We start from the raw sequence: 17,274 nt of genomic DNA, 5'->3' as shown, positions 1-17,274 counted from the left end.
GTTTAGATACCACGATGGCTTGGGCCTGAGTCCAGGGGCCTCAGCTGACAGCGGGAACGGCTAATTTAATAATGTGGGCCTGTCTGCCACAATCTCTGATAAGCTGCTGCTCTTAGCTGAGGGGTCAGCTCCCTGACGTAAATCTCCCCGGCCCCGAACACAACCCCACGCTGGGCCGGGGGCCTGGGAACGTCACAGGGCAGCGGGGAGCAGACTGCAATGTGGAAGGGACCTGAGGTGGCCCCCGCCCTCACACTGATGTTTCTGGAGGAATCCGGCCATCAACAAAGTCAAGACTTCATTAATTGCCGTTTAATCCCGCAGCAACAATGCAGAAGTAATGACATTATAAAAAGATGGGACTGAAAACTATAAAAAACACCATCAGAAAGCCACACAGTCTGGAAAAACAACAAGGAAACGGCCACTAGGCGCTGAAAGGCTTTAAGACATTGACAGATGAGGGGAACGGCAGAGATGTAACTTTTTTCATATTCGAGCTGCTATCGGTTATATAAAAACACTGAATATAGAAGATTTAAAAAAAACTCACAAATAAAAACTGGTAAGAAAAGTTTGGAAACTCACATTTTTTTGTGTTTCAACAGCAACAATAACAATCCCTTAAAAGCAAACATATACTGCCTATAATGTATAACTGTATGGATCAGTTTTGAATTGACGTCACCCATTCTATAAAATGCTCTCACTGTTGGCAGGGGAATGCACTCCAGCCAAATTATTGTGAGGCTGAAATCCATTAAAAAAAATTATGAAAGAGCAAAATCTGCCCAGCGACATTTTGTCTGCACTCACTCTTGATGCCGTCCAGGTCAGCGGAGGCCAGTGTCTGAGCCTCGCTCTCATCCGTGGGGATGCGCTGGTACTTGGCCTGCTCGGCTCCCGTCATGTTGCCCGTACGCCGGCGCTCTTGTAGGTCGTAGCTGCGGCTGGCGGAGGACACCCGGGCCAGCGGTATGTGCTCAGGCGGCCCTGACGGTGGGGAAGGGCTGGAGGTGTCGGACAAAACCGGCTTACTAGATAAAGCAGAGAATCAAGACAAAGTTGTGGCTCAGAATTTGTTCAGTTTTTGTCTTTAGTTGATTAACCATTTTATCCATTCATAATTCAAAGTTTGGGTTACAAAGACAAAGGTTTGCAAGTATTCCATGATTTACAAAAACACAATTTTCTGCTATTATTTCCCTTTTTTTGAATGTTTCATAAATAGCACCTTCAGTGTTGGACCCATCTACTGGAAATCCTTCTGTAATACATTTGCTACTAAAAACAAACATCTTTTACTTCCTAAATATTCATAATACACCGACAAGCACTTTTAAATTAAACATAATGAACTCACCGTTCTTTGAGTATCAGCTGTCTTTCAAGACTTTTCTAAAAATAAAAAAAGACTACTTTCCCCTCAACTTTCCTTGTCCATCCTCTTATCAGGATGTTTTCTAAGATACAAATCCGCTGTGACTGAAAAGGAGCCGCTTTATCCTGGCTCTGATTAAACCCTCATGAAATGAAAAAGTAAATGTCATAGGTGGAGCCTGGGCCAGCTGAGGTGTGCTGTGTCGTCCAGAGCGAGAGGTGATATATGGGTCTCTGAGGAGAGGATTACTGGTCACATCACATCAGGCCCAGCAGGCCCACTGGATGCCTGAGACATGGTAACGTACAGTTTGTACCTTGCTGTCCAATTAGACTGGTGCCTGAGCAATCCGACCCAATCAGAGCAGCTGGAAGAACACTTCAGCATCACGGCAAAAACATGCATTATGCAACCACTGCAGCATTATTAGAGACCTAAGAGTCTCTCATTTCTGTCTTTTTATTTATTCCAAGAACTCAGCTTGACTCACTCTGTGGAAGATGCATCTTCAGTGTCTGCTGCTTCACCAGACTGCGGTACAATATCCAGCTCTCGGTTTGAGACAGGACTCTCTTTGCCACGACTGGCCAAATGTTCGTCATCTGAAACAAAGAACTGTGGAGAAAAGACAGAGTGTGAGAGCACCGCTTACAGTAAAACCAGACGGTGAAGCCAAAATTCAAGATTCAGACAATGGACAAATAAATCCATAAAACCCTGTGGATGTAGAGAGGGATATACATGTGTTGTATTTTCCTTTGTAGAAAATGGTGGAAATCTTTCCCAGAAAACATAACAAACAGATCACATTCACAAGGACGCACTGAAGACATTTATACTCTACTTGGTTTATGTGACAAAAGTATAAAAGAAGCAGAAGCTGAACCCAAATAATGTTCAATAATTTACGAGAACAGTTACATGAAACTATATAAATCCTGTGCCAGTGAACACGACTGTTACATTCTCATTAGGTTAAATTTAGTTCTGCTTTGTGGATATCATAATAACAGCCAAACCAGAAACCCACTGTTGAATGATTAAGACGACACTGAAATATTCATAGAGGAAAATATGGTAATGCTACAACAGTGAGTGACCGGCTTGGGTATCAGAGCATGGACTGTGTCCATTTGTGTTGAAGCACATTCCTGAACACTCATTCACCCATCGCCATGCAAATCAAAACAGCAAAACAGCCGTTTGTTACTGTGGGTGTGAAGAGGTGCAATCTGATTCTCACTGGACAGCATAAGGATATATGAAACCTGTAAAACCAAGATATAAAACCAAGCAAGACTGGAGTCTGGGCAGGATACGTGCAATATGTTCTTCTAGCAGATTGTTATCAGACAAATCTGTCTTCTTGGCTTCTCCAATGTGGGGATTTGCAGTTTTTCTTGTTTTTAGAGTGAACTCAATATGTTTTTGACATATTGGAATATTTTAAATCCTGAAGTATGGTAAAAAGCTTCACTGTGAGACTAATCACCTCCACATCTTTGGCTTTCTCCGAGTCAGACGGAGCAGAAGTCGTCTCCGTCACCTCCTCCTCCTCCTCCTCTTCATCCTCTCCTTCCTCTATGGGGCCACTGTTGGGAACATGGCTGCTCTTGTGATCTTTGTCCTTCTTCCTTTTCTTGCTGCTCTTCTTCCTGCGTCCCTCGGGGGGCAGTTTGGACAGAGGTCGGTGGATGTGGTGAGACGAGTGACGGTGGTCTGCAGAGGAGACGGAGCACGGAGACCAAACAGAGTTAAGCTGCTGCCGTATTAACACTTAAACCTTTTGGTTTGTCGTTTCCCCTTAAAATGTGTCACATATTGACAACAACTATGAATTTCCTGCATGCTTACATTCAATGTCCTCCTCATGGTAGTTATGGTGCTGCTCATCAGGTACAGCAGCAGGACTGAGGATCTGCTGAAAGCGCTGGACGCCCAGAGCTTTGTTCAGGTCCCCATCGTCCTCTTCTTCTGAGCGCCCGTGTAGAGATGAGGCAGCAGGAGCCTCTGGCTGCAACACAAACAAACAACAGAACAAATGAATACACAGAAACACAACAAAAGAATAAGAATCAACTAATTAAGAAACGTTGAACTCCAAACAGGACATTAGGAAACTAATTGTGATACAAATGAATGAAGACAAATACATAATGTAACTTAGTATACAAATCTAAATAGCTGGCCCTTTGCTGCGTGTCATTGCCCCTCTCTCTACCCCCCATTTCCTGTCTCTCTCAACTAACCTTGTCGATTAAAGGCAAAAAAAGCCCCCAAAATATACTTGATTGGTTCTTTTAATAAGTTTTCATAATATTTAATACGTTTTGTCCCCCAAAAAAGTGTGGATCTGGGAAACAGAGTGCTGTGTCGTCTTTCCCTTAAACCAACAGTAGAGGGCGTAGTGGTGCTGTGAATGCACCACAGTCAGGGCATCATATGACAGGCTCCTCTCGTGCATGGATTCTTGAAAATAAGCTTTAAATTGAAAACAATGGCCATGTGCTTTGATCAGTTACTCTTTTTCCATGCTGTGGTGTGACAGGGATCATGTGGGTGATAAGAGATCTGTTTTCTTGCAGCAGGACTCGGGCGCCCTGCTGCGTCCGGCCCTGCTGGTGGGATGTTGTGATAAGGAACGATACGGCGAGTGGATCTACTCTGTCTGACACGATTTTGCTGAATGTTGCCATGGCTACTGCGCAGGTGCCCCTCATCCTGCAGCGAACCCTTCCTGTGGCAAAACCGAGGGGCCAGAAGTCACCTGACTCCCCCTCAGGTGGTTCTCAGGACACCTCACGGATCGCTCATATATTAGGTTTTCCTCGCTGCTGCAGGAAGCCACAGAAAGCACGTAATGAAATATAACTCTGCCTCTAACTCACAGCAGACCACACACAAATACCATAATGTATAATAACAATACTAATAAATGATAAATATATTCAAATATTGCACTGTAAGTGAGACACTCGAGTATTTCCATTCTACAGTATACTATAGTTTTATCCACACCACTTCACAGGGTAAATATTCACTAGGCATGTGACAGCTGTGGTTACAAGTTTCTTGTTCTTCATGTTAATATTTATTTTACATAAAGAAACAAGACAATAATAAAATCCAACACGTTTGTTAATGATTACACCTTTCTGGCTTATGAGCCCTTATGAAAACCACAGCTTAGTCGGCTTATGTCATATTTCAAATGTCTCAGATGTCTCAGGTGAGGTTTCTCCTTTGATGACTATTTAAATCAAACTCCAGAGTTCAGATTGATCCATTGTCATTGCAGAGGACTTGACCTCCCATTAAGGACAGACTAGTCTAAAGCAGGTAGCTAAATATAATGTAGATAAAACCACCTCCATCACAACCATCTAAAGATGCTTAAAAAAAACTAACATCAAGTCAAATGAACTCTCTCTATCAACTCAAATGGACAAGCAAAGACATGTAGCTACATTCTCATGTGATGGAAAGCAGCTTTACATTGTTAACGCCACACCATAGTCTCTGGAGCATGTCACGTACCAACGTCATGGTTCCGCTTTTAACACATTAAGCTCATCAAATCCATCAAGACAGGAAATCATGAGCTGGACACTCAAGAGTTCATCCTCATTCATGATAGCTAACGCTCCACAGATGGTCCTGAATCAAAGCACATCCAAACAAAGTGTGAAAAACTGATTCCCATGACCCACACAACTATGATGTCTTTTACTCTGACCTGCGTTTTACATGCCACACGGAGGTGATAGAAGCAGACTCCCCTTCGCAGGGTTGAAGACCAACAGATAGATCAGTCTGTTCAGCTCACATTCAATATCGACCTGAGACTCAGTTCCTCATATAGCTTTTTTTTTATCCAGACAGATCAACAAGAGCATCAAAAAGAGCAAACTCCACATTTCCCTTTGTGACCTCCAGAACAAAACCACAAAGACACTGAAGAACTGGGTGAAACCGACACCTAAAGCAGAGGAGAGGATTTCTTTGAATGCAGCTCTTTTATACTCCAGACTTTTGAGTGATATCGAAAAAACTACAAAGAGAACCTTTTCATTTCTGTAATGCGTATCACGCAGCATCTGGATCTCTCCCTGAATAACGCACGTACCCTCACCAGATGACTGAAACCCCTCGGAGTGCTGCTACACAATCCTGCAGTTTGTTTTTACAGAGCTCTCATTCATATCACGGTTTCACAGTGAATCCCTAGAGGTGGGAGCGATGTGTGAGGGATCCTCAAGAAGGTGAGAGAATTTTCCACAAACGAAACCATGTGCAAAAACAAGACGTGGAGAGTCGAGCAAAAACAACACAAATGACCAGACAACGAATAATACGAGTATTTTCTCGAGACTCCAGTGACGAGTTTCGGAGACTTACCTCGCTCATGGCAACGTGAGCCCAATCACAGTCTGTGGGTTTTTTTGGTGACAACAAGCGTCAGAGCCGTCCACCATGACAACACTGGCGCTCTGACCCTGGACACCTCTATTAAGAACTGCAGAGAGGAGATATCCCTCTCCCCCGTGCTTATCAAAGCCTCGTGATACCTTAATCAGAGCCCTATCGGCCAACCTGCCACCTTCACCCGTCAGCTCTTTGTGCCAGGCCAGAATAAACAAGACCGTCATTCCCGCTTTGAGGACAAATGCTGCGTGAAAGGACAAGGCTTGTTTGAACAGCCAGGAACAAAAACCTCACATTGACATTCATCTCTGCATTTTCACTTTGCCACGTGAAGCCTAACTATTGACTGAGGTGCTTTCAGTCAATGCGCCTTGAAGGGCAATGTAAATGCAGAGGAACTAAACATCTCAGACTTTTCAAAGGATGCGGTTTTCATAGCCAATATTGACTCAAGTGGTATTAAGTAACAGGCTGGAGTGAAACACGATTAAAAATGTTGTGCACCCCCTTCAAAACCACAGACAACTAATAACCACATGAGAAATGGCAAACAAAATGTCTGAGGTGGATGAACTGACAAAATCCAATAAATCTGCCTTGTGGAAGTTTTATGAAGAGATGTCAAAGTCTTCCATTAGACTAATTCAGTCCGTACTAAATTACTGCAGGCATGTTGGTAGATTTCCAACAGAGCAGAGTATGTCATTAAATCTGAGAACAGTGACACTAATCTAATGGCAACCGGTAAACTCAGAATTTAAATGTATGTACACTTATAGGAATTGGTGGGCTAGGCTGCTAGTTCACCACATGTACAGTATATATGCAGATTATTATCACAGGTTTTGGAATTTTAATTCTTATAACCCACACACAGCAACAGAAATATTACTGGACACAAAAGTTTGCATTGGAAATCAAAAGAATTAACGTACAACCCTTTCCTGCTACAAAAGGAATGCCAGGGAACAAGACTATGAGCCTGTCGTATTTCAGTCTGGTTGACTGGATAGAGCTCTATGGCCGGCAGGGCTTAGCACCATGCATTTGAAATCATAACCTAAGGGCAAAAGAAATATGGCCACAAGACCAGAGAAAAATAAAGATAATTTCTTCTCTATCTTCACTGCATTGACACAGCTGATAAATGAGAATGGTTTATCATCCATGACAAGAGGTCATCTTGTTAATACACAGTAGTTCTTTCAGTCTCATAAAGTACTGTGCATGCGCGGTGGCCGCCTTGTTGCATGTGGCGGACGCTCGGCAGCGTGTGGAAGCTGCAGAGGATTATCTGTGTCGTGAGGTAGGCTCAAATCTCACACAGTCAGCACTGGAGGGGAAAGGGTGAGATAGGCTGGGCATGCTGTCGTGATCATGTCGTACAGTGTGTCTGATGAGTCACTGCATTCCTGCATATCTTAACGAGAGTCTGCAAGGAGATCCGAGCACGCAATATGCTCGGGATTTCTGATTATGATTATGAGCAAGGCGGTTGTAACCCAGTTATGTCCTCAGCCAACTGTGCATTTTGGACTGGGCAAGCAGTGATTTCCACAAGCTTCCTATTACATCATTTTGGGAGGCATGTTTTCCTCACTTTGCACTGCTAAAAATAAAATCAAATATAAATTTACATGCCAAGTTAATCATAAAATCTTCCATAGAGTCTGGGAGTGGGACAACTTGTCTCTAATTCACTCTATTCTATTCCTGGATATACGCTACATACAGTATAAGCCTATTGGAAATGTAATGCAAGCAGGGTTTTCAGTAGCCAGGCAAAGGCATTTCATTTGCCTGAGGTGCTATTTTCACTCTTTAGCTTATCTTAGTTGAGAACATCCATCTGATAACGGTTTATTGAGTAAGACGGTTTCTGCAGAGGCGGGCAGATCCATGTCACTGAAGTCAGAAAAGTGCTACGGAAGAGGTGGGGTAAACCACATTCTGTTAATAATCCTATCTCAGGTCTGACAGAGCTCTCACTTCCACAAACCTAATCTCTCACTGCATCAACACAGTTGTACTTCATGTGGGTGCACAAGATGATCATGACCAGTAGTTACAAACCTGGGGGTGGAGATCCCCAAAGATAACTGAATTTAAAATATATACTGTTTATAGTTTTATACTTTCAGGTCTCAAACATCAAAACAATATAAAGATTAAAGCAGAAGTAAGCGATCCGGTCGTTTTGGCTAATGCTGCGTTCAAGGCAGGCTTTTGAAACCGTAAATTACAGCTTCAAGTCACAACTTATGACTTTGTAGCGTTCCAGGCAACCCACTCGTGTTTTTCCGACCTGTTTTACCTGTGAAAGTCACTATAACGGCCACTCGTAACTTCCGACCCGTGAACTCGTACCAGATCGAACTGGTACAACTTCACAGGTCGGAAAAACACGAGTTACGGGCTGCCTTGAACGCACCATAACAGTCCTCGTCCCTACGTCACCACATTCAGGCGCATCCCTTGGCTGCACACACAGCCCTGCATGTCATTCTCTCTCCTCATTGGATAAAAACTGTAGGATACGAGAAATGTTTTCTCCTCGGCTCAGAGCAGAGCAGAGTGACTGACAGACCCGTGTTTCGGTCCAAACACTCTATGTAAGTCATTGCTGTCGGAAGATATAACTATTTAAGACTTATATTAACACAAATATATCACTTACTTCTGCTTTAAATTGCCTGAACCGCAAGATATAAAACACGTGGTGAGCAATCAGCTATTGACATAATGTGGTTTCAAACGAAGAGGTCACCATTTTGATAAACACTTTCATTCACTCCCTTGGCAAGAGGTAGATGATTCATATCACTTTCATTTGAGAACACTAAATATGAAACTTCTATCAGCAACTTGTTAGCTAAACTTAGCTTAGCATAATTACTGAGGAGTGGGGAATCCAGCTCATCTGGCTCTGTTCAAAGGTAAAACCTGCAATCAGCTCCACAGCTCACTAATAAACTTGCTGTATCTAGTTTGTTTAACCTTTCAATGGCTGAACGTTTAAGATTATCTTGATGTTCGCAGCGGTTGCTTGAAGAGGGGGGAAAAATGGCTACCACAAGTTCAAGAGCTCAGTGCTTCTCTGTCAAAGTATCTTTCGTAATCCACCTGTTGACATTAAGGTGGGTGACCGACTCTAACTAGTGACACATTAAGAAAACATTAGGGTTTTAATTATTACCTCGGATTTCTAATACCAGGGAAAAGACATCAAGCTGCTGACGAAGTAGGAGTACATCTTGTGAACTCAAGAGCTGGACTGAACATTAACCAGCTACAGAGTTCCTGTTGAGGTTACATATACCTACAGAAGAAAGGTCAGGAAACATACGTATAGGCTTAGACAGTCTCTATTTGAACTATTGCGGATTACAGTATATGTAGTAACTGACCGGGCTGATAAGAACAAGACTGAACGTCATGCACACCAACAGACAGCAAACCATGCCTTGTACTCGTATGTTACACTGAGTCCTCAATGCTCAAACTGAACATACTCACCTTGAATGCATACAGATAGTCCATCAAATGACACACTGGAGTATTGCTGTGTATATTAAACGAGAAAATACTCTATTTACTTTTCCAGAGTAGAAAGTAAAGGATAAAAGCGGCGGCCACTTTTATGAAACCCGTTCCCTGTATCAGTTAACCCTTGTCACATGACAGGGTAGATCTCTGTGGTAGGAGGAAGACATCTCTCAGTTTCACAATGTTAGCCCTTAAAAATCCACAAAGGATTAGCTGAACTCTCCCTGACCACACGCACACAAACACACACATTGTTTCGGGAGATAATAATTAACTTGGTCGAGTTGGAGGCAAAAGAGCAGCCAATAACCGCTGAGGCGCTGTCATACAGCAAACAGTTTTATCTTTACTGAGCTTCTTCATCTCCAGGCTACCTGCTGCTGGCAAGACTTATTGAAGCAAAGCCATATTCTGGTCCACTATATCTCACTGTCTGTTTAGAATCAGCAATAGATACAAGCAGGATCTCAACAGGCTTGACAGAAAGCAGCCAACTATACTTTGATCTTGTTTAAAGATAGTAGCTTTTGGAATACATTCAACAATTTAGATGTTACATTAATGTGGTTTTGCATTTTGTTCCTCTAATTTGTAATGGTTGTTGAGACAAGACAGACTTGTAAATCTTGTGTTGTTATGATTTCTTGTGACTATAAAAAGAAAACTGTTTTACAGTCTTGACAAATCAAGCTTGTTTTGTTGTAATCACAAAGTAATTATACACGGTAAGTAAACTCACAAAAACACAAATCATAAACATTATTCCATGATGATATCACAGTATTACTTTTATATCTCTTAAGCCAGTTATCTATTTTCCCAGTTATTTTAATTCTACTTTTCCGACTAGGTGAGTCCGTCCATGGGGGAGTGAAGTGCAGTGTTGAGATTTCCCCTCATTTATTTTGTGTATGACTGTTTCAAAAGGAAATTTTATGTAATAATAAAAGGATAATCTATACAGGCAGTATTTTGTATAAAAAAAAAAAACATTAGCTAGAGTTAAATACATGGTCTCTCTGCCCTCCTGCACACCGTTCATGGATGACTAGTTGTGTGTCACGGATCCACTTCCACCTCCTAAATACTCTGCATTCTCTGCTTTAACAGCAGGGATTAGATTTCCAACTTGGGCAGCACTTGTGTTGTTTACGTCCAGCGAGGAAGCCCCTTCCAGATACAGGTACTGTACTGTACACACCAGGGTTGTTGGTGTGTGCTCAGCTCATACAGTTGTACGATAGAAAAGCAAGCAGCTTACAGAACGCTGACTAAAACGCAAAGCTAAGGGAATGTAAGTCTATACTATCCTAGAACATAACAACACTGGTGCTGCCAGCAAAACAGGACTATATGATTAAGACAATGAACTCTCACTCTCACTTTATCTCTCGACAGTGCAATAAAAGATGAACTTCAGGAGAGGTCATAGTCTCTATCACTTGTTACAGAGTGGAAAATCTTTTTTCTGCTGCTGTGCTACAAACATCATCATTTCCAGCCACCTACACATTCAGCCAACAGCTCAGTTAACTATCATCGACACAGGTTGCTCATAGCCATTCTGGGAACCTTAGGAAATGCTTAAGTCAAGTAGAAGTACACCAGAGGGGGTTGACAAAGAAGGGTAAATCAGTGAAAAAGGACACAATCCTTGTAATTCTTGGGATAAAATCAAGCATAATAATTCCTGGAATTCAGCAACTGATGATATCTATTATCTAACAATATGAAACTGTTCAAGTTTGGATTTTTCCTTTAAGCTTGTGATATTTTCTGCTTCAGCATCTTGATGGGCCTGAGATGAACTTGTTCAGAAGCTCTTGAGTCGAGGAATGCTGCTTTCTTTGGCTGCTGCCCAGCTGCCCTCCCAGCTTTGCCAATCCTGTTTATCACATCAATCCCACCAGCAGCCATGCAATTATAGTTTTTATAATCACGCGCCAGTATTATTTCAGTGTTTCCAATGCTGGCAGCCCATCGAAGAAAAAAAATTATAAAGAATACAGAAAGGAGGAAGGAAAGGGTTTCAGTTGTGGAACCGTTGACATTCCCCAGTGCTCTAATGAAAAGGGGATTATGAACAGGAGCAGCTTTCTCCGTAGATCTTGAGTGTTTTGGGGCTATTCTGAACATTTTTATTTTTGAACTCAGAAGTACACAGGCAGGGAATTGGCTCTATGATGTGACTAGAGTTGTACACACATAGCTCTGGAGGGATCAGCACATCCAAAATACACACTCCAACGCCAGAGAGGGCCGAGAGAGCTGATGCAGCATAAATGTGGGCGAATGTGAACTCGAGTGAAAGTTTTTAGCTGAATAGCTACAGTCTTGGGTCGTAAAGACCACAATCTGTTAATAGCGAGTGTCATCTCCTCAGGAACAGCATTTAACCTGCTTCCAGGGTCGACAACTCAACCAAGTCATGTGATTTAACATGCCAACGCCTCTGGGGCCTGACCTGACGGGACAGCCTGAGTGAGGCCTCTGTGTGTGCGGTCGTGTGGACTTACACTGTGAATAACCGCTGCCACGGCATCTGTAATCTGGTTGGGAGCGCTGGGGTTGCTCATGGCTCCGCAGTGGAGTCGCTGCTGGAGAGGATCTGGAAAGCTGGTTTGGATAAGTGCGGCTTTAGCCCTTCTCTTTCTCACTGGGACTCAGACAGCTTTTGGGCAGCATAACCTGGAGACAGACACAGATCCAGGAATTAGTTCACAAGAAACTGGAGATTTATAACTTGAGGAAAACAAGAGTGAAAGAGCTTTGGGCAAGTAATCTCTAAATATGAAGTGATATATTCCAGCACACTGAGCTGGAAAATATAATGTCTATAAAGGTTAAGTGAAGGTGGCTGCAGTCCAGTTCGCATGGAAATACACCAAGTGTGCTGTGGTCAATGGGTCAATGACATCACACTGTCACTGACTTCAAAATATATCAACATAAATATCAAAATAAAGAATATGCTTTAAAATGTTATGTTGCACATTTACTTTGTGTCCTCTAATATTAGACACTAGCAGTTTTCTGAGGCTGAACTTACACTCAGCAGAACTCTGAGCTAAATGCAAACAATATTTGCATTACTATATTAGCACTAAACATGAACTACATCTGAGGTTGATGGGGAAATATTGAGGTTGGACATGTGGGCAAGCAAAGCCATGAGTCAGCACTGTAGCACACTGCAATGCAAAAAGTGGCTATGAGGTTGAAGTGCAGCGCCAACAAAATATGAACCATGAGGCAAAATGCTTCAGTGTCCTGACACTGTCTCTACTGTGACATGTGGTCCAACTAAGGACTAATCAAATTTCAGGGTTTCCTGGAACCCCCAAGGACCTTTGAGTTCTCTGGGCCCCACTTCAGACCTCACAAAGTGAATATCATATTTGTGACGCAGTGGGAAATGGGACACAATCACATTATATTTGAGACATAATGGCAACAATGCTAAAATCCACAGACTTTTATAAATGGTGACAATCTGTCTTTTTTCTTTTGTGTGGTCCATGATTTGAAGCCCTGCAGCACTTCCTCACTCCAAGTCAAGGTCATTAACCATTAGGCAGATAAGAGCCAGATAACACAGGGCTACTGTGCAGAGGACCCTTCGATAAGCAGTGGCACGTGCCTCAGCTCACCTCCAACTCCATCACTTCTAAAGTCTCCGTTATGACAAATGACCAAAGGAATCCACCGGAGACAGGATGAAATGTCAATGAAGATGTACGATGGAGTGACGTAGGTGGACAATAAAGCACAGTAATCAGTAACATGCTGTCTGGGAGTTGGGCTGTTTTTAGAACAAAAAGGACCCAAAACTGATGCTGGTGTTCTTTAGGATTCTAACAAAAAAAAAGAGACTATTTTTCACATATTTAAGAAGATCCTGCAACACTGCTCTCGCAAACCATCACCGTTTAATAAATCACACTGACAGTTCCATTATTAAACGGTGGTGGTTTGCAAGAGCAGTGTTGCCGGATCTATTTTTTCCTCTTATCAAGACGCGAGTGATGCTTTCCTACACACCCGCATCTAACCTTTTCGATGTACAAATACTTTTCTGTTACATATTTTATTCGAAAAAAATCTAATATCTGTCTATAATTAATTGAAATTATCATTGAACTTTGGTGTTTGGCTGCACAGACAAATCAGTATCTGCATGAATTATTATAATCATATAATTTGTATTATTGCTAAACATGATATATTTAAACTTAGATCTAATAGAAGCAAACGGCAAAACCTGTTGCCTGCAGTTCCTTTGATTTTAGTTCTGAGAAAATCTCTGAGATCCTACTGTTTCCCTAGCAACAATGATAGACAATGGTGTTCCTCAAGACAAGAAGCAGACAAGGGCCCCCTTTTCGTTCGCTTTTCGAAGAAGAGTCCATGCTGTGCCAAAGGCTCTCTGGCTTCCTGACAGCAGCTATCAAAGAAGCGATAAGCCTCTATGATGCCTGAGCACAATCATATCAATGACCTTGTTGACAGCCAGGGCTTTCTACGCAGCATGTTTCATAGAAGTATGAAAGTAATGACAAGAGTATATCAGTGACAAGAGATGTAAAAGTATGTAGGAGCTGGGGAGAAAAAAAATTAAATTGGAGCAAGGGGACCTCAACATACACACACCATTTCTGCAACACCCTTCTTGGCTCTGCCAACCTGCTTGTCATTGCACCAAGTGTTAATTACCTACTATCAGCTGTTCTATGGCTACATAACAACTTTAACTAGTTTGGCCAATGCAATCTGTGCAGTAGTGCAGATAAAGGAGTCTGCTGGCATTAGTTTGGAGATTGCTTTCTCAGTAAACTTAGACACCACCATTGTGGAAGAGGCAGGGCTGGCTACACAGGGATAAAGTTACAGAGCCCTGGGATCCTGGGCGAAAACCATGGGAACCAGCTTATCTACCTGAGGGCATGTCTGTAATAATACCGTTAGGATAACAATAATGATCAGAAGAAGAAAACAATAATACCAACTGAAAGTGGATTGGTAGACAAGAAGAGCCATCGTCCACCAAATTGACTGTAGTGTTTTGTCTGCACAATCTGCCTGTCAGAGGACCGAGTAAAGAGGAACTGACTGTTCTTGTGTAATAACTGAAATGTCCAGAAGGACATGAACGAGTGCTGACAGTGCAAGAGGAAGTGTGGACAAGATGCTCTGTATTTATCCTGGAAGAAGTTCATCATGTCTTTCCAGAGTCATCCAGAAGTCCAGCGCCTCACAAGCTGTTCCTACAAGGAGAAAAGTGGAAGTGTGGTATTTATTTTCCAAACATTTCCGTACTTGATTTAGCCACGGCCTCAAATGTGCCCACAAGGCTTTGGGAAAACTATCCTTCTAGGAGGAAGCAAGTATGAAAACAGGAAGAAGTAACTGCTGTGGACTGATGCTGGTCAGGAGGAGCTATAAACTCATTTAAAAATGGCAACAGGGCATTTTTTTTATTCTTGCATCTGTTTACATCAGGCCTTTGAAAGAGTTAAGTGAAAACGATGCCTATGCAAGGACCTGGACATATGTTCCAGAGCTAATATGGGTTAATCCAAAATCCATTATTAACCAATGATGTCTACCCTGTGACATTATAGGTTAATTCAATGTGTCACGGCATAATGAGCTGACATCTTCATTTGTTCCTCCTACAGGCAGAGGACGCTTAGAGTAGAGTATACAATCATGTCAAGTGTGTTTCAGATACTGCCTTCTACAGAAAAGACCATCATCCACAGCAAGTAAATAACAACTGCAGCCATGTTGTGGTTTACACTACACCTAGCATACTACCTACAAATGTACTAGACATAAATTATGGAAGAATGCATCAACTCTCCTAGAGTATGAACTGTGGAGACTCAATTTACAGGTCAAAATTCATTCATTCATATTTCCTATTTGAGTGACTTGACAGCTGACAGTGGGTAACAAACTGTTTATAGCCTCTGAATTAACATTGTAGTAATTCTCAGAAACTAACATTTCCTACAGGCTGAGCGTATCCAAGTCCAATCATATTTCATTTGAAATTAATCTGAATGTCACCAAACTGTTGACATTGTGACATATCCTCTAATGAAAGTGATAGATTACAGCAGGGTGTTGGCTTCTCTTTGATCGATATTGAGATCTGGTATGCACTTGCTGACTCATCTGTCCCACAGAGAAAAACTGTTTTTCGTTTTACAAAACCTACTCCGAACATCTTAGAAAAGCAACAAGAAAGCGACAGAGTTGTCACCCTATGGCAAGATCTCAGTCAGGAAGGGTCATTTTTCTCCTCTTCTGTCCTCTCATGTGACCTTTTAGATTATTTCCTCATAATGGTATTAAGGAGTGAGACAGTCAGACAATGATACAGAAGTTTCAAGCCTCACTTGAACTCAGGACACAAGCCCGCATGCGTTTAAAGGCAGTGATCTGCCAGGACGTCTCGGCCGAGCTCAGCCTCAGCCGACAGCTTGGCACGCGAGTGTCGACCGCAGACTGCGCGCTCATCTACAACCTCTATCAAAACGGTATAATTAAAGAAGAGTTCAATAAAATATACAAACTGACAATAAAAATGCTTATCCAGGAATAGAAGCGTGATCGCAATGTCCAAACCTCAACCAGCAGCCTGGCCTGTACTTATAAAGTCAGGACAATGACAGAGAGGAAAGAGCAGTTTATGGTTTCATTAGAGAACTGGCTTTAAAACTAAACCAGTGAGTGATTCATCTGCCTCCGTTTAGCCGACAATGCATTTTTCCAAAGAGACAAAACAGATTGTGTAGCAGCGATAGACCCAAGGGTTGTAGAGATAAATTTGTGGCCTTTCTTCTAATATAATATCGCACTATAACGTTCTGAACATTGCATGGTAATGAAACCGTTCTAACCTGTTGAAAAGCCATTGAAGAACCGAAAGAAAGTAAGCTCTGTGAGTTGATGCAGCTATAAACGGTCAATTGTAAATCAACCACAGCATTTAAAACAGCCATGGCCTTTAAAGACTCTAATTTGGGATTCATGACAGTGGAAAAGTCTGTTTGTCCCACTAGAGCTCAAGTGTTTGTTTGCTCTGCTGTGTAACGTGTGGAGCCGAGCAGGATTTGTTTACAGCTGTCCATAGCTACAGATCATCTTGATCCTATGGATACAGATCATCATGGTCCAACCCTGACTCAGCTCCTCTCCTTCAGCTCAACTACAATATTGAGACAGAGTGACACTAACAAGAGCAATCTTGTTAAGTTTGATTGGACCTGACCTGGCAAACAACAGACATGTCTCGCTTAATGAAGGACTAACCCACATAAACAATGAATTAAACAGGCAATACATTCAACAGAAACAAGCAGTACAAAGCAACAAGATCACTTGAAAACTGGTTAAGATATAGAAAATGGGAGCAATACCGTACCTTTGTGTGCTTACTGCAGAGAAGCCACCGCAGACATTGTAGTGCAATTCTGAACTCCGCTGTGAAGAGCAACCTGGGGCTGGTCAGAGTGCAGGGGGAAAACAAACAAGAGGGAGAAACGAGAGAGATAGGGAGACAAAAGAAACAAGAGTTAGAGATGTGGAGCCTGCACGCTGACCGATCATGTGGCGTCCAGCCTCTCGCGGAGCAGAGTGCTCTCTCGGACCAACATGCACCAACTGATAACAGCAGCCTTCCTCCTCAGGATTATGTTTCCTCCTCCAGTCTGCTGACAAGTAGCCATGTGACTCCAGGACCCATTCAACACTGACTCAGAGGCTGCTACTCAGACACACAAATCTATGAGTGTGTCTCTCCCCCTTCCTCACACACACACACACACACACAACTTCAAGCTTAAAGGTGGAAATCAACCCAAAAATGATCAGTACCCATTAAAGACATTTAACCTGTCTGAAACTAGTGGTGG

The 17,274-nt window shown here is 42.4% G+C and overlaps 1 protein-coding gene across 1 annotated transcript in view; it reads right to left on the bottom strand.

Annotated features, from left to right (window-relative positions):
- slc4a2b (solute carrier family 4 member 2b) overlaps nt 1-17,018 on the bottom strand; it is a 29,087-nt gene extending 12,069 nt beyond the window's left edge. Inside the window, exons 1-6 of the mRNA XM_083995728.1 lie at nt 16,785-17,018; nt 11,869-12,040; nt 3,236-3,395; nt 2,874-3,100; nt 1,872-1,996; nt 817-1,037 (exon numbers count right to left, since the gene is read on the bottom strand). Of these exons, the coding sequence (XP_083851854.1) occupies nt 817-1,037; nt 1,872-1,996; nt 2,874-3,100; nt 3,236-3,395; nt 11,869-11,928 (793 nt within the window). The 5' untranslated portion in view covers nt 11,929-12,040; nt 16,785-17,018. The remainder of the gene's footprint in view (nt 1-816; nt 1,038-1,871; nt 1,997-2,873; nt 3,101-3,235; nt 3,396-11,868; nt 12,041-16,784) is intronic.
- Nucleotides 17,019-17,274: the final 256 nt, after the last annotated feature.

This window comes from Trachurus trachurus (genome assembly GCF_905171665.1).
Source record: "Trachurus trachurus genome assembly, chromosome: 20".
Taxonomy (NCBI): domain Eukaryota; kingdom Metazoa; phylum Chordata; class Actinopteri; order Carangiformes; family Carangidae; genus Trachurus; species Trachurus trachurus.
Note: the sequence above shows the minus strand (reverse complement) of the source record. Positions and strands in the feature narration are given on the sequence as shown.